Consider the following 20,050-nt stretch of genomic DNA (forward strand, 5'->3'; position numbering starts at 1 on the left):
AAGATTGAATTGAAAACAACGTCTATATATATACATATATATGTAAATCTGGATATATGTGTATCTAGTTCATAAATAAAAACTGTAAATCGTCCGGAGTCAACTTATTTATTGCTGCTTGATCGTGATTTATAGTTGCATTGATCATATTAGCTTTTTTATCTTGTAGCTCAATAATCTTCAGCTCTATACTATCCTCAATACAGAATCTCGTGATTCTGATGGGTCTCTTTTGACCAATTCTATGCACACGGTCCATCGATTGCCATTCAACACTTGGATTCCACCATGGATCCATCAAAAATACTTGCGAAGCTTCGCAAAGATTTAACGCAACACCACCAGCCTTTAAAGATACAAGAAACACCTCCACTTCGGTATTGTCCATAAAGTACTTAATTGTATTGTCACGTTGTTGCGGCGACATCGAACCAGACAATTTCGCTGTTTGAAAACCTGCACGTTTTAATCTCCATTCAATCAAGTCTAACATCGATGTAAACTGTGAAAACACAATCGATTTGATGGTATGTCTATCAGATCTGAGCTTGTATAACTCCTCAACAAGCGCTTCAATTTTGGTCGATGACCTCCATTCGCCACCATGCGATCCTTGCTTGATTCTATTGACTATAGAAGCCTTTGTAAAAAGCTCCTCGTCGACTTCTATCGCTGGTTGCTCCAAATCGATAGCTAATCCAATATGACACACGGGACACGTCAACTTGTTGCTTGCACCATCGAATGACTCCACGTACTCCTGTATACACATACGACAGAATCTATGATGACACTTGGATTCAATAGGCTCCTCTGCCTCATCATCACAAAGTTGACACATAATGACCCCATCAATCTGCTTGGCAATCTGATTGGTACCATATCGCTTCAACACCAAATCAGGATGATCAGCAAGCTGTCTCATTCGTGTGATCAATGTAAAAATGTTAGCATAGTTGTTTAAGACAACTCCATCGGCTACATAATCATTAAACTTTCTCTTCGAATCGCTATAAAGCGAAGTGTACAAATCCCTCTCTTCCTCATTAAACCTATCGAGTCGAATCTCAACAATTCTAGGCGGTAATCCCAAATCATCAGCTCTTTCAATTTTGGTTCTTCGCAACATTATATTCTGCAAAAGCAATCGCAAATTCTGGAAACTATCCATTCCATCCCCTTCTAATCCAAATTTCAATATATTTTTCAACATAAAGTGGTTGAAAAAATTTGTATGCAACATCCCTGTATGGCCACAACCATCACAAGTACGTCCATTGGAAAATTTCCAGTCGTTACTGGCACAATCACACTTGGTACAAAAATACATGTGGAAAGGATAAAGCTTCATATAACGAATCAAGGAATATATTTCTCCAATCCTATTTTGCAAAGGCGTACCAGTCAAGCACCATCTTTTTTGAGTCACCAACTGGTTTGCTGCTCGAGATGTATTTGATGTACGATCTTTGATATTGTGTGCTTCATCAAGCACTACTCGGTAAAAATGTGTATTGTGAAGTGCCGACTTCTCCTTCACCGTTACCCCTTTTCTCTTGAAACCATATTGTTGTTTTCTAAAAGATGATTCCAACACGGAATACGAAGTTAAGATAACATCGTATTTCTCCAATTCGGCTACTTTGTTCACCCTTGTGTTTCCGTGAAACAACAACACTTTTAACTTCCCATCCGTGTGTTTTTCAATCTCATTTTTCCATTGCATCAACGCCACTGTAGGACCAACAACCAAATTGGGTTTTTTTGTAGGATCATCCATAAATAACCCAATGGTTTGGATCGTTTTACCCATACCCATCTCATCTGCCAATATACCACCTTGAAACTTACCTTCTTCCTGTTTCAAAAGCCAGTTTAGTCCTTCTAGTTGAAAAGGCAACATCTTAAGAGTCATTCCAACAGGGTGTGGAGCTCTCTCGGGTGTAATGCCTTTACAATTTTTCAAATCGGAGAATGTCGTGGCAAGTTCTGGGTGCTGAGTGAAAAGATTATTAGTTGTACGTTCATAATGAGTCATTTTTGGTTTGACTTCCTTCTTCTTCCTTTGACGTGGCGTACTTGACTTCTTTCTAGGCGCTCTTTTTGGTTTAGCAGAGGATGCAACGTCATCACCTTCACCATGGCCATCACCGTGGCCATTAACATGGCCCTCGTTGGTACCATTAGCTGAACCTTGCAGTGCAGGAATAGGTCTCGATGATAATGGTTGGTTGTCATCATCGCTGTCACTGATTAGTTCAACAGTTGTTTTGGGTTGACGACCATTTCTATGCATTATACTTGACCCCACAACCTCCACAACGTCATCATCAGACGTGTTACTGTCCACGTTGTCTTCCAAACTTAATGTAAATTCTTCGTCGTCGTTGTCGTCGTCGTCGTCTTCATCGTCGGAATAGATCTCTATTGGTCTTTTGGCCTTCAGGTTGCTGTTCTTTCCACTAGCACGCGTGTTGAGCTCACGCGTCTTTCTATGCCTTCTAGGGACTTCCTCGTTGGCAAATGTATCGGAGTCAATCTCCACGTCACTAATGTTTTTCGCGTCACCTTCTCCTTCCTCTACTAAATCGTCGTCATCCAAATCGCTTGGTTCGGCGTATGAAATGTTTTTCGTACTTGCTCTTCTCCTTGGTGTCTGGCGCGTACTACCATTTGCATTTCTCGATCCAACTTTCCGTCTCTTGTTACTCTTCTTATTATCCACAACAAACCCCCCGCCAATATCACTCAAACTAGACTCAGAGTCAGACATGTTGATAACCTATTAAAGTTTTAATCTAAACTGTTTTGGTGATATATAACTAGATTTTTATTTTCCTCTTCTTCTTCTTCTTCTTCTCTTTTTTTTTTCTTTGATTGAAAATTGTGATAAATTCGTACAGAAAAAGAAATGTGTAGAACAGAGAGAGAGAGGGAGAGAGAGAGAGAGGAACATGTGCGATAAGATAGTGATGGTTGCCACACAGCAACAGCCACAGAGCAGTTGATTTCTTTTCTGTTTTTTTTTTTGTGTAACACATTCTGTTTTCTAAGACAGTAAGTAGTGTGCATGACGTTTGAAACAGCAATTTTTCATTCCTGCTACTATACATACTAACTTCTTTTGCTTTGTAGACCTTACTCAACCGAAGGCAAAACAGGATACTAAAATTGTTCAACGGGATGGCTTGTCTAACCCAAGGGAAGGATATAGAGTGAGTTTTGTATTTTATATTCAATAAAGTTCTCCATTACTATTTATTCAATTATAGATTCTACGTAAAGAAAACTGAAATAGACTTTTGAATAAACCAAGATAATGAAATGTCAAAACCCTAGAGATAAAAAAAAAAAAAAAAATTAAACTAAAGGTACAGAAGAATCTGGGAAAAATTCTAATCTAATCCAGCTGCAGCTGCCTTTTCTGTTCTTTCTGCATCAAAAAGAAAATCTTTGTATGACTTGTCGAAAGTGTGGACTCTAATGAAACCATCCTCTCCTCCACTACTGTATCCTGTTCCATCTGGATGCACGGCAACGGTATTCAAAGGACCGAAATGACCCTTGACACGTCCAATTTCTTCTTCGAAAATCTTGTGATAAAATCTAGCCTCAAACTTACCTTGCGACTCTGCAGTTGTAGTGACGTTTCTTGCCTCTTGACCTCCTCCCAAAATAACAAAGTCTTTGAGTGGTGTAATGGCTGCAGTGTTCATTGGTGCATCGGCTTTATAGACCTTCAAGATTTCAAATGTATCCACATCCGTCAAAACAGCACACTTGTCCTTTGATGATGTGATGAAATATGATCTATCTTCTGGGGCAAATTGAATGTCAGTAACACTAACGTTTTTCTCCTCATTGTGGATTCCGTGTGCTTGTAAAGATTTGAGAAGCTCTCCGGTGTGAGCATCGTACTTGGAAACATAACCGTTATCGTGTCCTGCAATGATGAATCTTCCATCCTCGGACCATCCTGCAACGGTGGCTTTTGAACCATTTTGTTCGGTTTCAATCACAAGAGACGCCGTCTCGGCTTGGTTGGTTAGCGATGCGGTATCGCGGTTTATATCATAAACAGAGATGGTACCAATATGACCCATCACTTGGTCAGCAATAACCAAGAGTTTCTTTCCATCAGGAGAAAACGACACCCTCCTTACTGGAGATGGGCTGTTCCATGTATATACACACTGACCATTTTCAACTGTCCACAACTTAACAGCCAAATCACCACCTCCAGTGGCACATAACAAGGTCTCTGGATCAACATCAATAGACCAGATCACACCCTGGTGACCTTCCAAGGTTCCTAATCTTTCACCATTCGATGAGTACCATATCGATGCTGCATTATCCTTCGCCACAGAGAAAAGCAAATCACCTTCTCTATTGTATTTCACTTGAGTCAAGGAACGTTCATGTCCCATCAATTTAATAGGTCTCATATTGGGTTGTTTTGTATATATCTAACAGATATGGATGAATAAGTGGGTTAAGGATGTGAGTGAGTGAGTGTGGGTGTGGGTGTGGGTGTGGGTTAAAGGTAGATATAGAGTAGTCTAGAGTTCAACCTAGAAATTATTACAAACTCCAACATTCTGCTCTCAGCTCTTTGGTACTTAAAAAAAAATAGTAAAAAAAAAAAGAAAAAGAGAATGAAAAATTTCACACAAATAATTTTTCAAAACAGTCGTGCATTTATTAACGAAAATTTACACTACACATACATTCATACATTCATACATACATGCATATAAACACACACACCATGAACAGCTTCTCCTACAGTCTTTTTTTTTTGTAGACGTTTGAATACATGATATTTATGGCTTTCATTACTTTCTCAATTTATACTGATCAATATTATAATTGTCATCATCATCACCTTCTTGTTCTTGTTCTTGTTCTTCATATTCATCATCGCCGTCATCACAAATTGACTGAGATATCAAAAGATACCTTAAAATATTTTCCTGAAGAACCTAACAGACATCTTCAATGACCCTGTTCTTCCCGTCGTGATCTCCGTAGTCCAATTTCAAGCGACGATTGAATAATTCCAACAACCAGTCGAAACATAAACCGGTAACTGCAGGATCATACCTTCCTTTACTATTTTCGTCTCTTATAAAAGCATGTTGAGCATCATTGACCTCAATGAATGTCAACTGGACATTGTGACGTCTTAATTCGCTTCTGATCAAGTCTCTGCCCTCTAATGGAACATGGTTGTCTTTATCGCCAAACACCATGATCAATTCACCTTTGATCTCTCCGCATCTTTTCAACGAGTCATCGTTCTTGCCTTTTCCCAAAGAATGCGAGTGGATATCTGTAGCAAAAAAGCAAAATGCTGCCTTGACCCGTGGATCCAATGCGGTTCTAAAAGCCAAATGGCCACCGAGGCACATACCCGTGGCACCAATACTTCCGTTACATGTTGGCAAACTTAATAAATAGTCAATCGTCAAGTTTGAATCTTCGTCGTAGGATTGCAATTCCTTTTCAATTTTGTAATTGTTTCCCTTATCGGTACCTTCGACATCGTATGCGAGTGGCTCGGGTCCTTCAAAGTTGTGATAAATCGAAGGTGCTGCAACAATAAAACCTTGACCAGCAATATCTCTAGCAAACCTTGCAACGGGCGAAGTTACCTGATAAATCTCACTGTATACAATCACTGCTGGAAATTTGACTTTGGGGTAGTTGGGGATTTTTGGATGGTAAAGGAAAATACGCATGGTCGTACCATCGCTAGTCTTGACATCGTGATACGAATCTTCAATCAACATTTTTTCGAAATTAAAGTTAGGAAGTGGGTAAGAGGGGTTTAATGTGGAAAGTGGGGAGTTCTTAGATGATGATGATGTCTAAAAATTCAACAATACAGTAGTGCAATTGAGATAAGTTTAAAAGATCAAAATCAACAAATACAACAAAGGCTGTATATGACCAATTACACCTTTCCTAATCTCCTGAACATGTTATACAAAGCTTTGTATAAAGAGTTGGACAAAGCGTTGCACAAAGCCTGTCTATACTTTTGTCTATTGCGCGCAAAATGAAGGAGATTTGAAAATAAAATAAAAAATATAAAAAAAAAAAAAGAGAATTGGGAAAGTTGGAGAATTGGGAAAGTGGGAAAACAGTACTTCTCACTAACAATGCCACTTGGTTTTCCTTTCTTTCTTTTTCATTTCCGCAAACGCATTAGTCAGTTTTGGTAAGTTGAGCTGTGCAAAGAGTCAGGTTCTAGTATGAATGTTTTAAATTTTTTTCAACAATACGCTTGAGTAGAAACAAACCAAGATCAAATAACAATCCTTACAAATTAAAAGTATCTATAATTAAATCTATATCTATCTGTATATATATATATATACATATACAACATATTCGGACTGAAAACGGTTACTTCTTTTGAAGAGCAGCCAATCTTTCCGCCTCTTTCTTCGCATTGGCTACACTGTATAGTTAGTACGTCTCTCTTAAATAATTACATTTAACGAAACTCTTTTTCTTTCAATCAATACATACCCGCAGCTTGCTTGGCCCTCATTTGAGCAGCATCATTCTCCATCCTTTTGTTCTTATCACCCTTCTTCTGACTTTTCTTGAGCTCCTCTTGTTTCTTTTGGTTCTTGGCCCTTGCCAAATCACGTTGGTTTCCTCTGGCCATGTCTCTTTTCCTTAATCTTCACTTTTTTTTTCTTCTTCTTCTTCTTCTTCTTCTTTTTCAAAAAGTCACCTTGAGATGTACAATCAATTACAAGTAAATGCAACCAATGGAAAGTCCCAGACCACTCGCTCTTTTGTGTGGGCCCTATGTTGTAAGTAGGTAAAGCTCGAAAGCCGTGAAATATTCTGGTATTAATCGAGTAGTTTTTTTATTTCATTTTTTTTTTGTTTTTTTTTTATTTTGTTTTTTTTATAATATTTTATTTATTTATTTTTTAACTTTTTTTTTAAAACCTTTTTTTTTTTACTTATTTTTAGTTTGTTTTCTTGCATTGTTCTTTCTCTCGAATTTGTATATCCTAAGTTTCTTCTGTTTCCCTTTTTGTTGGGGTTTTAGAGTTTGTCTTTTTCTATCGATGCTTGCCTTGGATCAAGTTGTTTTATGAGTCTAGAAAATTATATAGAGAGAAGAATGAAACTTATATATCTCAAGTCGAATTTTAAAACATTCTATTTATCTAAAAAGTCTTCATGGTATACCCGATTAATAACTTTATTTCGTCATTGCTCTTTCATTTCAGTAATAAGGCCACGGTCCTTCTTAGGATCATATGGCACCATCAAGAATTTTGAAAATTTTTTCAAGTTTTCTACTCCACGAATTTCTGTACCCAATAATGGCATCTTCACCAAATGGTAATCTTCATAAAGCTCCGCCATCTGGTCCAAATATTTCTTTTGCATCTTCCATCTACTGACACATCTCAGGCATGGGTTCTCGTCGTCATCAGCAAATAATAGTTGGTTGACAACAATCGAGTTTACATCCATCTTGTAAGACATTAGCTCCTGGATCATTCTTTCTGTTTCATATAACGACAAAAATTCCGAGATACAAACACAGACAAACGTTGTCAATTCTGGATCGGTGAATTGCTCATTGACTTCTGCAACGTTTTTCTGCACCTCATTTAGTTTTTCAAACATATCTTGTTGACCACCTGCGCCGCCTCCCAACATACTCATCATTGGTCCCAATTTGCCTGACAATTGTTGGAATTTACCTAATAACTTCTGTAAAGTAGATGGCAATTGCAAAAACCTTAATGTGTGTCCCGTTGGAGCAGTATCAAAAATGATTGTTCTGTATGAGATCTTGTCCTTGCTATCATTTTCATTCACTTTTTGATTCTTGATATGTTTTAAAACTTCCATAAACGATAATGCTTCATCAATACCTGGAATGGAACCAGTCATATCACTCATTATACTCTTTAATGGATCGTTTGGATCATTGTTGTATTGCTGTGCCTGTTGTTGCAAATCACTCATTGCAGCCTCGGGGTCAATCTCCATACAAGAAAGATTGGATAAACCTTCAACCTTCCTTGCTTCTTTGCCAAATTTCTGACAAAAGGCATCAGACAAGTTATGTGCTGGATCGGTGGATATAAGAAGAAATTCGGATTCTGGGTGTTGCAAGGCTAATTGCACAGCAATGGATGAAGAGGTAGTGGTTTTACCAACACCACCCTTACCACCAACAAAGATCCACTTCAAAGTATCCTGCTCAATTAATGGTTTTAAAGTAGGTTCCAAATCGAGCTCCATGGTATTAATATAGTTATAATTATAGCAGTAATTGATTTATCCAAAGAAACTGTACTTGGTAAGGATACTGATAATCAGAAAGGCGGGTTCCTATATATTTTTTTTTCAAACTCTTTATTGAGCACGCACCCAGTTTACATTTTTATGTTGTGTGTTATGTGTGTGTGGTGTGTGTCTTTTTTATTTTTTTGCTTGTTGTTGCATGTGCGAAATTTTGCTGTTTCAAAATACGTAGCAGTGAGCGCCATAACGGCTCTTTATAAAAAAGAATGATATTGCAAATATTTACATCCATCATTTTGCGCCGCTCAAACCTTCTTAAAGCTTCTCAAACTTTCCATCGATTGTTCGCAGTGTATTAATTTTGCAAACTCATAGATGTTTAAAGACAATATTAATTGTTGTTAGTGCCTACTAGTATTCCAATGTGTTTCTTATGTATTACTGGTGTTACTCCAAATGAACTTTCGCTTTTTTTTCTTTTTTTTTTTTCAAATGTGAACTGTATTTAATTAAATTTGGTTTGTCTTTAGCTCAAACTTTGGAGCAGACACGTACTATCTCTTTACTCGAAGAATTTTTATTAATCAAACTTAGATGCAACGTTTATGCTCTTTTATGAAAATAGCTTCTGAGAATTGGAATTGCTTACTCAAAAGAGCCAGTTTGCACCCATCAAGTTAACAGAAGGCTCCTTAGTAGCAGTAGTAGTAGTAGTAGTTTAAGTAGCTCATACATTCACTACAGTATTATTAAATAATATACACAACTATATGGTAGCGCAAATTAAACATTAACGATGAATGATTTACTACTTGACTCCTGCATGTAGAAACCAACCAATCATTGAGGAACGGAACGTAATTTAGAAAGTGCTCAAACAATTCAAGTAGCCCAAGAACCCGGGGAAAAAAAATTACACACACACACACACACACAGAGAGAGAGACACAGACACAAGGAGAAGTTATCCCAAAAGATATCCACATCCACGATCAAACCCACTTTAATCCTCGCAAAAGGTTCTTTTATCTTCCCCAAACACCTTGATAGCTGAACTAATTAACCAAGTCAACTTTTCTATCAACTAGATCATTTCTTCCCGCTTCATCCATTCTAGTGTTGCTATCTATTCATAAAATTTATCAAGTCATTTTATTTCGCTTTATAATTTAATCTTTCAAAACCTTTTCACCCACCAAAAAAAAAAAAAACTACTTTACCATTTACAAATATACAACAATGTTATCGCGCCTTGGTCTTCGTCAGCAATCTTTACTCAAAGCTTCTACATCAAACCTCATTAAGCCATCATTGATCAGAGGTATCAAGACCATTCCACAACCACCGGGTTATGTTGTAGGTACAGTTAACGACGCATACGTTCCACCAAAACCACACAAGTTGGAAGGATCATACCACTGGACCGCCGAGAGATTGGTGAGTGTTGCATTGGTTCCATTAACATTGGCACCTTTATTCACTGGCGCCTCTACATTACTTGACTCCACATTAAGCTCATTGCTTTTGTACCACTGTTACGCTGGTTTCCAATCATGTATCATTGATTACATTCCAAAGAGAGTCTATGGTTCTTTTCACAACTACGCCATGTACTTGTTGACTTTTGGTACTGGTATTGCCGGCTACGGTATCTACCAAATGGAAAAGAAAGACGGTGGTTTGATCGACGTTTGCGCATCTTTATGGAAAGCATAAACATGAGATGGAGCGTTGATAAATACAAGAGGTATTCAAGTAAATAAGTATATACAAAGGAGAAAAAGAGAAACTTACAAATAAACAAAGTAATTTATATAAACCAATTAAATTAGCTAAGCAACTAACTGACTAACTAACTAACTAACAAGGAAACAAAAAAATTGTGATAAGATTTTAGTGGTTATATGGTCAATTCCTAGCAAAGAATTTTGCGAAATGAAACCATTTTAATGAAACTGTTTTAATTGTGCGTTTTACCTACAAAAGAACTCTTCTACAATTCACAAAGCTCTTCTCCATTTCCATTTCCAATTCGAATTCGAATTCCTTTTCCATTTCATTTTCCATTTCGTCTTTTTTTCCAGTTTGCTTTTTTTTTTTTTGCCTTCTCTTCTTCTAACTCTATTTAGTCTTTTTACTCCTCTTCTTGCATCGACACAAAACTTTTATTCGTAAAATCATTTCATTCATATATTGAAGGCGGACGAAAAAAAATAATTAATGAAACAACGGTTGCCTACAGAAGGAGAGCAACCTTATACTATATAGTAAACTAATTAACCAATCGTTGCAAGTAGAAACCAATCAACATTGCAGACATAGCAATCACCATAGTCAGCACTCGTTGCTTATCCTGGGGTGACAATTTAATAAGTGATAATTTCGAGCCAGTAAGTCCACTATTAGAAGAATGCATTGCAGTCGAACTCACATTTGACATTGCAACATCAGACTGAGTCAGTCGAGATGATGACGATGATGAAGAATCCTCAACTTTTGGAAACGGTTCAACGTCTCCGGGAAGACAATGCGTAGTAATGATGGAAGAAGAAGATAAATTCTCAGAATATAGTTCTCTGGACGATTTACGTGGCTCTCGTATAATTCTGCTGCCGGGATTATGTCTTACAGAATCATGTTCTTCTGAATCGCTTATCTCCTCATCAGACAGCGGAGGAGTTAATTCTATAGTCTCTTTCATCAACGAGGTATTCTTATTCGCACCTTGACCTTCAAAGCACTTTAAGTTATCACGTACTGAAGGCGTTCTTGAAAGGTCTTGTATAAAGCCATTAATTGCATCTGATACTATATCATGCGAGCTTGTAGCATCCGAAAACCCTGTATGGTCATTGTTGCTGTCAGCATCGTTGTCACCGTGGTTGTATATAGAATGATCGTTTGTTTTGCCATTTGTGTCATCCTCCTTGTTGTACATCTCTTCCTTTGTAGATTTTCCATCATTATTATAAATATGCTTCGAATTTGTTTCTATTTCCTTTCTTTGCAGTTGTTTTGCATTGATCAACTCCAATTGAAGCTCCTTGATTTTTTGTGCATCAGAGTCGTGCTGCTCTTCCAAAGCTTCTACTCTCAGTTTTAGTACCTCTCTGGCCTCATAAAGGTCTGCCTTTTCACTTTCTACAGCTTGCACCTTTTCTTCAAGTTGTACTATTCGCTTAGAATTTTTCTGTTCCACACGTGCTAGTTGCGCTTTCAATTCTTCATTGCGGGTTCTCTCTTCTTGCAATTGGCCTTCAAATACTCTCCACTTGATGTTGAGCTGTTCTTCTAAATGCTTTTTGTTCAAACTATCCAAGTCCCGCTTGTAGTTTGTGAGAAAAGATTGAATTGAATCAAGTGCCGAGGTCTGCTGTTTCACTTGGGTAGAGCTCAAAGCCAAGAGGGTGATAACATTTTCCAACGTACTGGTGTTTGTTACTTGCGAATTATTATAAATCCCTGAATTTTCGGTGGAAAAAAGCCCCAAAAGATCGTCTTCCAACTCAGAATTCACATCTCCAAACATAGCACTATCGAAACTTAGTCGCTTGTCAATATTCCGGACTTTGTCGTGACGGTTTCTTGTTGCACTATTAAAATTTCCATGTTCATTGTTCCACTCTTCTTTATTTCCATTACCATTACCGTTCCCGTCATTCTTCTTTGTCCCACTTTTGATATCCACTTCTGCGTTAATTTTCCGATAAATCTCCTCAACAAATGCCAAATGTTTGAATTCAGGGGTATCAAACTGAGTATTTGCTATACCCAGTGCTCGCATTGCTAAACTAGATGGCGTGTTTGTGACCAAGCTCAAATTCTCAACTTTTAAGCTAATTTGTTTATGAGTTGACTCAGCTTGGACATTAAATCCGAGACATACTATATCACCAACTTTTACTTCGGTTGGCTCTTTATTTAATCTCACGTCATTCAAATAAGTACCATTGGACGAACCTAAATCTTGTAACATCATCTTGCCATTAGTCAGGTCTATATATATTTGCGCGTGGTTTCGACTCAAAACTCTTGAGTCAAAGTAACCATTAGTCACTTCCGGTTTATATTTTGTTCCTGTGGGTCGACCCAATTTCGTTGTTTCTGGATACGTGGCCACTGGGAGATGTTTTTTCGTAAATGTATCATTGAGTGGTAATAAAGTCACGTAATATTGCACTTGATTCCGTTTTTTTGGTTGAATATATGATAAGGGAGATGATGTAGCAACCCTTGATGAAGAAGCATTTGCCGTTCCTACTTCTGCTCCCGATGACGCCGACAATGATGATGATGATGATGATGATGATGATGATGATGATGATGAGGAGGAGGCAGTAGAAGCAGTAGTTTTAGGCTTAGTGGGAATATTCACAACCTGTGATTTGGAATTAGATCGTCTTCTGGCTGTAGCCGCTGCTGAATCTGTTGAGGTAGGTGACTCGTTCCGTTGAACAGAATGTGGTAAGTTCCCATTTTTCAAATGCAAAGTACTATTCTTTAGACGAAGAATTCCATTTCTCTTTGGGTCGATTTGAGGAAACGGATGCGGCTGTTGATTAGCTTTATGTTTTGCTATGGAGCTGTGTTCACTAGATAAGTCACGTTGATATTGCTCATGTAGAGTTGGTGAATTTTCAAATGTGATGGGGATATCAGTCATTATAAAGCTTAATTTAGTTAACCAGGTATCATGCGATTATTTTGATATTGGAATTCAAAAAAATAAAGAAATGGACCAAAGGAAAAGAAAACACACACACACACACACACACAAACACAAGCAAACACACTCGTTTAATCACTCGTCAGAAAGGATGATATGAAGATACAATTAGGGTCAACTCGTTCCTTTAATTATATTTTATTTTATTGTATTTATTTTATTATATGGTATTCTTTGCTCTTTTTCTCTCTCCTTTTCCTTTGTTATTTTGTAGTTGAAAGAAATTTGTATACTTGATTGATAGCTTCAAGTCTTAAACGTGTAATAGACAAAGGTGGCACGTTGTGGTGAAGTAGTTGTTATTGTGCTGTAGAATGTGGTGCCAATTATGGGATAAAATGGTTGCTTTTCTCGACTGGTAGAAAATTGCAATATATTTGAATCTCAATAATTTCTTAAAAAGTGATGTATATATATATATATATAAAGCAAGACAAAAGGGAATTTCTGGTCTGATCAAACAGAGTTGTTGAATTATAATGGATTAATTCACTCTATAGAAAGATTCCGGCGAAATTCCTAATAACCACGTTTATATGTCTGTGATATACTCTGAGGAAGATGTTAAAGCAGAGGTGTTCCTGCTGTAGTTGAATCTATTATATGTATATATGTGTGTGTGTGTTTGTGTGTTTTGTTTTTTATGAATGAATTGGAATTCACACACACATACACACACACAATTACTGTCCTTTTTTTAATTTTTTTTTGTTTCCAAAGACAACTGAGAAACTTTGAACCTGATTTTTTTCTTCTCTTTCTTTTTGTTACTATGTGTTTGTGTTTATATATATATATATTATTATTATTATTATTACTTAACTGTATGCTATTTAACATTTTATTCTGAGTTACGCGATAACCCACTGTTTATATTTTACAAAAGCAATTACTGCATTCCAACCACCTGATAGATTTATGTTTTTTTTTCTTTTTTGTTTAGATTGATTAAAGTCAACAAGCAATCCACAATTCCAAGGTTAAGAAAATAGAAAGAAAAGAGAAGGAAAGAGAAACAAGAAGAAGAAAACAAGAAGAAAACAAGAAGAAAACAAGAAGAAGAAGAAGAGCCGAAAGATAATTAAAATGAGTAAACAAAGGACCTCATCTTACTACACTTATAACAATTTGGAAAATTGTAATAGGTCATTACGAGAATCAATTCAGCTTCTTCAAAGGACAAGAGAACTGCTACAGGACACAACACTAGACGCCGAAAGACTTCCCAAAATACTAAATACGAAAAGAGTTTATGGTCTTATTCCCGAATTTGATCTTGAGGATGCGCGAACGAACTACAAGTCAAGCATTACACCGCAAATTACAGAGCAAATGCTGGTTATCGAGGATGAGGTACAGCAGCTTGTGCAAAAAAGAGACCAACTACAAAGTAAATTAAATCTCGTGAGGGGAAGATTAAGCAATTACGAGGAACAACATGACAATGTGAAAAAGGACTTGAACTTGAACTTGGACTTGGACTTGGACTTGGACTTGGACTTACTAGTAAATAATCAAAGTTATGATCAGGAACAACTTCAAAGATTACGAATGCTCCGAAACAGAAAAAAGAGGTTGCAGCATACACTCAGCCGAAGCCAGTATGTGCCTAATTTGAGATACGGGTCTTGAAACTACTAGCAGGTCATTAAAGAAGAAGTAGAGGAAGAAAAAGGAAACGGGAAAGGCGAGGATGGTAATGATAATGAGTAGTTGTTTTAGTTCACAATCCTCAATTCACAATTAACAATTCACAATTCTTAGTTTTTAGTTCTTGATTTTTTGTTCCCATTTAATATTTTAAATCAATGCTATAAGGAGAGCGATTTATTTTACGAGCCATTTGAAAATTCGGTCAACTATGAAAATGGGAGACTTATTAAATGCAAATCACGATAATTTTTATTAGAATTATTTTGAATTCCTGTTGAAGAATTGAAAACAATATAGAAAAATAGATTTTCACTTTAACATGCATATATATATATACATACATATATACATATAAAGCTTTATATTTTGACATTATCAGCTTATTGGGTGCACGTCTATCAATTGTGTATGTTTTACTCTTTTGTTTCTACTTCTTTTTATTAACTACGTGTTTGATATCACGTGATCCATTTGTGGTATTCACGAAGCTGATACACAAGAAAAAAGGAGAGAGGAGAGGAGAGGAGAGGAGAGGAGAGGAGAGGAGAGGGAAAAGAAAGGAGAACTCGGCTGTTATTAATATACAAAAGCAAAAGGATAAAAATAAAAAAAAACCAGTTTACGCATTGCAAGTTACAATCAAGCACAAATCAAGTGTTTGAACTTAACATTCAACTCTTTTCATATTCCACAGTTCATATCAAATTCACATATGATTAACAAGAACCACAACTATTAATATTTCTACTACAACTACTACAACTACTAGTACTGCTACTACTATTAAATATCCATCATCCCCACTATAATCCAATAAATGAAGTGGCAGTTAGCGATTGTACTTGCTGCTTGTACTAGTATGGTGGCAACAAAGAATGTGTTTAACCCCGCAGCACTACCAGATTTGAAAGAGGATGACTATGTTGACAAAAGAGACGCCGATGCTAAAAACACTCCAAACTTGCAAGACTTGAGTGATTCTGTGGCTAATGATATTCAGAAAAGAAAGAATACTCCAAATTTACAGGATCTTGCTAAAGCTGTTGGTTCTGATAATGATATACAGAAAAGAAAAAATGTAGTCAACTTGGCAAATTTCAAAGTTGAACCGAATGACAAGAGGGAAGCAAAAAACACTTTTGATATCGCTGCATTTCTTAAACAACATCTGCATGTTAAGCGCGGAGAAAACCAGCAGGTTTTGAGCAACCCTGATACTGAAGATTCCCAGAGCGATGACCATTTGTTATTTACATTGGACTCAGCTGATTGTTACAATAATCTCCTTCAGTCGATATTACCTCAGCTCAAATCTATTTCTATATTTGCTGGATATATTAGGAACAATCAGGATTTGGACAGCAAAACGGAATTAGCAGACCAAAATATGTTGATCATTGCACCTACAGACGATGCAATCGAGAATAAATTATCTGGTTTAAAACCATGGGAGTTTCCCCATTCTTTAGATGATGCTAAAAATGACAGGGAACAAGATGCAATCATCGATGAAAACATACAAAACTTTTTATTCGGTCATATTGTAAGTAATTTTGAAAAGAAATTGGTTATTGAGACCGATTCAAATGACCAAACTACCAAAATCATTGTTACGACTTTGAACAATGGCAAAAATTTACAAATTAAGCAAGACCCACTGAGTGAGAAATTCTTCATCAGAATTGTAGATGATCGTGATGCTAATGCAATCTCAAACAATTGGATCCCTGTTCAAACTGTTCGACAAGTGGAAAATGGGTTTATTTTTGTCATTGAAAACTCATTGGTCAAGCCTTAAATGACAATAGCCAACAAGGCTATAAATTTTATATGGTTTTAATTCTGATTTTCTAGTTCTTCACTACATCAATTTTTTTTTTCGTTTTTCAAACTAACTTACACACATATACACAACTTATACATTTATCTTTTCCTACACAGAACCAAGTTTGAGTACATTTATATCAATTTTTTTTTTCTTATACATATATTTATATCTATATATATGTATATATTTACAATTTTATTTAGAGATTGCAATTTTTTTTCTTTGTTTAAGTAAAGTTATTCTGTAAACCTATTATAGAACTTTTTGAAAACGATTTAGAACCAAAAATAAAAAAACAAGAGGAATACAAAAGTAGAGAAATACACAGAAGAAGAAAAATAGAAAAAAAAATTTGTTCACACGTTCTATAGTTTATATAGTGTACATACTTTTATGTATCATCTTCCTGTCTCCTCCTTTCCTTCGCTTCTTCTCTTTTTCTCTTTTATGTCTTCATCCGAATTTTATTAAAGATATTACAATACACTAACACCGGTTTCCTCGGCTTGTTCGCTGCCTGTCTTGTACTCAACTTTCCATTTAATTTTAAGTTGTTTCAGTTGAGGGTTATCAATTGTAAAGTCTTGTGAAACGCCGTGGTTGTTGAAGCCATAAATGACATCATTACTTTGCGGACGCAAATCTAATTTGCAGCTCTTGGGCACAGCAACCATGAATTTCAACTGCGAAATAGTTTGATTTTGTCGATTTGAAAAGAGAACGCGTCCTTTGAAATTTGAGCTGGACTCTTCTTGAACTCCAATTTCTATCTTAAGCCCTGCCGATTCGTTCAAAGTAATCATCTTGATATAACCTTGACCAGGGGAGGTTGCATTGGGTTTTTGAACTTGTGCTGGTGTTGAAGATGGAAAATCAAAGCCAAATGGATCTAAGCCTGACGATTGTTTACTTTGTGACACTGAAATGTTACTTTGCAATTGTGGAGATGGCGAGTTCAAATCGGCCAATAAATCAAAATTTGAAGTTGCAGACTTGTTAGCATTGCTGGTCTGGTTTATTGGAGTTGGATGTTGTATATTAGTAGACCCCGTAGTAGAGGTGCTATTGGCTCCGCCCAAAGCAATTGAACCGCCAGCCCCATACAAATTCAATGGGTTCACTTGCGAGCCATCGTTCAGACTGTTGGCATTACCAAAAGTCAAGTTTGATAAGTCACTCAACAAGTCATTATATCCTTGTTCTTTACTGGCATTGACATCTTCTGGTGCATCATCAAAATCAATCAAATTCAAATCGGCACCGGAACCAGAACCACCAGCTCCAATACCTCCCACTGAGCTTGAACTGGATACTTTAATTTGGCTAGCTTCGTCAACTTTGCCACCTTTGAGCAATTGATACTTATTAATAACCTTATTGACATTATCATTTAACAACAAAAGATTATTAATCTCCTCGTCGCCTTCTTCGTGCTCTCCTTCAATGATTTTGTTGATAATTGGCTGAGAGCTCTTTACCGAGCTGTAAAGTTCAATAAGTGCTTCATCCGAGTTATCATCAATCTTACCGCCAGCACTTTCAATTTGTGTCAACATTTCACCCAAGATCTCGACTTTCCTTGTCAATCTAGTTATATCATCCTTCAACCGTTTCTTGTTTTCTTTGACATTGTCATCTTTAAACCCAGCCATTATCTTCATTAATTTATTTGCCTCTTGCAAGTCTTGTGGTCTTCCTCTTCTAATCAATTCTTGAAGCTTGGCAGAATGCACAACTGCCTCCTCCTTTTGGATATCTTCAAGGGATTTCAAATTGTCACCAGGGTTAAGCACGGCGATATCCTCAACCTTCACTTCGGGGAAAACATACCCTTTATTCGATAAAAGTCTATGCATATCTTTGATGTACCCGAAATCTTCTTTATATTTAGAAGTACGACAAATGGTTTGATACCATTCTTCAATTTGCGCAAGAATCAATCTTTGCACACGAGAGTATCTCATGGTAGGTCTCTCAGGGAATCTTTTAACCAATTCATTCAAAAATTCCTTTCTAGATATTTGCAAATGCATAGGATAGCCACAGTTCTTGACCAAATTATCAAGCAACGCTATAGCCAATTCCGATGTTTGGGGATCTCTTTGACTAATTAGCTTCAGTACGGCAATTGCAGCGTCTCTTGGAGCTGATCCCTTTTTGGCATTGACGTAATCACAGATCTCTAAATTGAGCGCCAAGTTTGGCTCATCATTAGTGGGCCTACAGGCCCTATAAATTCTTCGCAATAATTTCGGATTGATCTTGTCGAGTGAATATGAAGACGACGACATTGCAAAATTACTTTGAAGTGATTATAAAAGGGTTTATGAAATGTTTATGAAGACTGTATGGACGTAATTTCGTTCTCTATATAAAGATTTGTTAATGACGATGATGAGCGGGGATTGTAATTGACAAAGCAGGTTATATGTTGATTTGGTCAAAGTGTGAGTATTGGTTATAGAAATGGTATAGTGGTCTGTGATTCTCCTGATTTCATAATTGCGGTATAATCTTGCTCCGACATTTAGTTTTTTCTCTCAACTCTTGGATTACAACACCAATCTAGGAGAGACAAAATTAAAAAGAAAAAAAAAATACAAAAAAAAAAAAGAGTTATGACAATCCCACAATTTCAATTTCCTTTTTAAGGATTTTATGCGGCGTTTTTTTTTTCTTTCTTTCTTTATCTGATCTCCTATTATTTTTATCTTCTTTATATCCAATTTCTTCTCCACCCGAGCTACACTTTATCCTTCCCCATTTCTTCTACTGATCCTTTTACTGTCCTCGTACCACCAACGTTTCAATTACTTTGGAAAATACACTGAAGATTACCACAACAAATTTACCTTTAGCTTTACTGACAACTTTTGAATTCTTTCATTTTCTAAAACCAGAATCGCTTAAAAATATAGCTGCTAACCCACATTCTATGAAAAAAAAATATATGTAAAGTCGACGCCATGCTGGAATGTGTACATGAAAACGGAAGCATACATTCGTCAAATAGTAACGTCAAATGTGGGAATAACCACAAGGATGCTCACAATGATATTCAATCCGATCAATCTAGTAATCGCAACAATCCCACAAGTCCAACAAATACGCAACTCCCAGCCGATGAGCCAGATCCATTGGAACTCAAAAAGCTATCGTTGAGTTATGACTATCTAACGTATAAAATAAAAGACCATATTAAAACGCTCACTGATCAAACTTATGCTGCGGTGTTAGAGAAGCAAGAACTAATAAACAAGGACTATATTGAAGGTCAGTTGGATTTGTCACAGAAATATGAGCAAATATCTCAATTGATTCAAACGTGCAATGATTTAGAACTAGACTTCATGAAGATTGATCAATTGGAAATCTTTGTTGAGGACTTTGCAAAACGACTAGATGTGTTAGAAGCTCAATTCTCTGACCTTTCAACACATCAAGCGCGATAAATATAAAAAGGAAAGTCAATGATGAGAAAGCCAAACCTGTAACAACCACATGGGGATGGAAATATTAGATTGCAGTCATAATTTCAAAACCTAATT

The 20,050-nt window shown here is 36.5% G+C and overlaps 10 protein-coding genes across 10 annotated transcripts; 4 read left to right on the forward strand and 6 right to left on the reverse strand. All coding sequences in view use genetic code 12, as the record gives it.

Annotated features, from left to right (window-relative positions):
- Positions 1–64: 64 nt before the first annotated feature.
- Positions 65–2,773, reverse strand: RAD16 (DNA repair protein rad16; the record flags this gene model as incomplete). The annotated part of the gene is made up of 1 exon (XM_001526640.2): positions 65–2,773. One exon carries the CDS (start codon positions 2,771–2,773, stop codon positions 65–67), a length of 2,709 nt encoding a protein of 902 aa, XP_001526690.2.
- A 622-nt stretch (positions 2,774–3,395) lies between these two features.
- On the reverse strand, positions 3,396–4,448 carry TIF34 (translation initiation factor eIF3 subunit; the record flags this gene model as incomplete). The annotated part of the gene is made up of 1 exon (XM_001526641.2): positions 3,396–4,448. One exon carries the CDS (start codon positions 4,446–4,448, stop codon positions 3,396–3,398), a length of 1,053 nt encoding a protein of 350 aa, XP_001526691.1.
- Positions 4,449–4,985: 537 nt separating this feature from the next.
- PVL30_001490 (uncharacterized protein) lies at positions 4,986–6,682 on the reverse strand (the record flags this gene model as incomplete). The annotated part of the gene is made up of 3 exons (XM_001526642.2): positions 4,986–5,782; positions 6,309–6,326; positions 6,541–6,682. The coding sequence occupies 3 exons, from the start codon at positions 6,680–6,682 to the stop codon at positions 4,986–4,988; spliced, it is 957 nt and encodes a 318-aa protein (XP_001526692.2).
- A 560-nt stretch (positions 6,683–7,242) lies between these two features.
- Positions 7,243–8,292, reverse strand: GET3 (Golgi to ER traffic- protein; the record flags this gene model as incomplete). Its single annotated transcript, XM_001526643.2, has 1 exon — positions 7,243–8,292. One exon carries the CDS (start codon positions 8,290–8,292, stop codon positions 7,243–7,245), a length of 1,050 nt encoding a protein of 349 aa, XP_001526693.2.
- Positions 8,293–9,534: 1,242 nt separating this feature from the next.
- Positions 9,535–10,011, forward strand: SDH4 (membrane anchor subunit of succinate dehydrogenase, Sdh4; the record flags this gene model as incomplete). Its single annotated transcript, XM_001526644.1, has 1 exon — positions 9,535–10,011. One exon carries the CDS (start codon positions 9,535–9,537, stop codon positions 10,009–10,011), a length of 477 nt encoding a protein of 158 aa, XP_001526694.1.
- A 556-nt stretch (positions 10,012–10,567) lies between these two features.
- On the reverse strand, positions 10,568–12,958 carry PVL30_001493 (uncharacterized protein; the record flags this gene model as incomplete). The annotated part of the gene is made up of 1 exon (XM_001526645.2): positions 10,568–12,958. The coding sequence occupies one exon, from the start codon at positions 12,956–12,958 to the stop codon at positions 10,568–10,570; it is 2,391 nt and encodes a 796-aa protein (XP_001526695.2).
- A 1,149-nt stretch (positions 12,959–14,107) lies between these two features.
- SPC19 (DASH complex subunit spc19) lies at positions 14,108–14,653 on the forward strand (the record flags this gene model as incomplete). Its single annotated transcript, XM_001526646.2, has 1 exon — positions 14,108–14,653. The coding sequence occupies one exon, from the start codon at positions 14,108–14,110 to the stop codon at positions 14,651–14,653; it is 546 nt and encodes a 181-aa protein (XP_001526696.2).
- Positions 14,654–15,491: 838 nt separating this feature from the next.
- PVL30_001495 (uncharacterized protein) lies at positions 15,492–16,472 on the forward strand (the record flags this gene model as incomplete). Its single annotated transcript, XM_001526647.2, has 1 exon — positions 15,492–16,472. The coding sequence occupies one exon, from the start codon at positions 15,492–15,494 to the stop codon at positions 16,470–16,472; it is 981 nt and encodes a 326-aa protein (XP_001526697.2).
- Positions 16,473–16,978: 506 nt separating this feature from the next.
- GGA2 (ARF-binding protein) lies at positions 16,979–18,793 on the reverse strand (the record flags this gene model as incomplete). Its single annotated transcript, XM_001526648.2, has 1 exon — positions 16,979–18,793. One exon carries the CDS (start codon positions 18,791–18,793, stop codon positions 16,979–16,981), a length of 1,815 nt encoding a protein of 604 aa, XP_001526698.2.
- A 675-nt stretch (positions 18,794–19,468) lies between these two features.
- On the forward strand, positions 19,469–19,954 carry PVL30_001497 (uncharacterized protein; the record flags this gene model as incomplete). Its single annotated transcript, XM_001526649.1, has 1 exon — positions 19,469–19,954. One exon carries the CDS (start codon positions 19,469–19,471, stop codon positions 19,952–19,954), a length of 486 nt encoding a protein of 161 aa, XP_001526699.2.
- Between the last annotated feature and the right edge of the window lie 96 nt (positions 19,955–20,050).

This window comes from Lodderomyces elongisporus, chromosome 2 (genome assembly GCF_030384665.1).
Source record: "Lodderomyces elongisporus chromosome 2, complete sequence".
NCBI lineage: Eukaryota > Fungi > Ascomycota > Pichiomycetes > Serinales > Debaryomycetaceae > Lodderomyces > Lodderomyces elongisporus.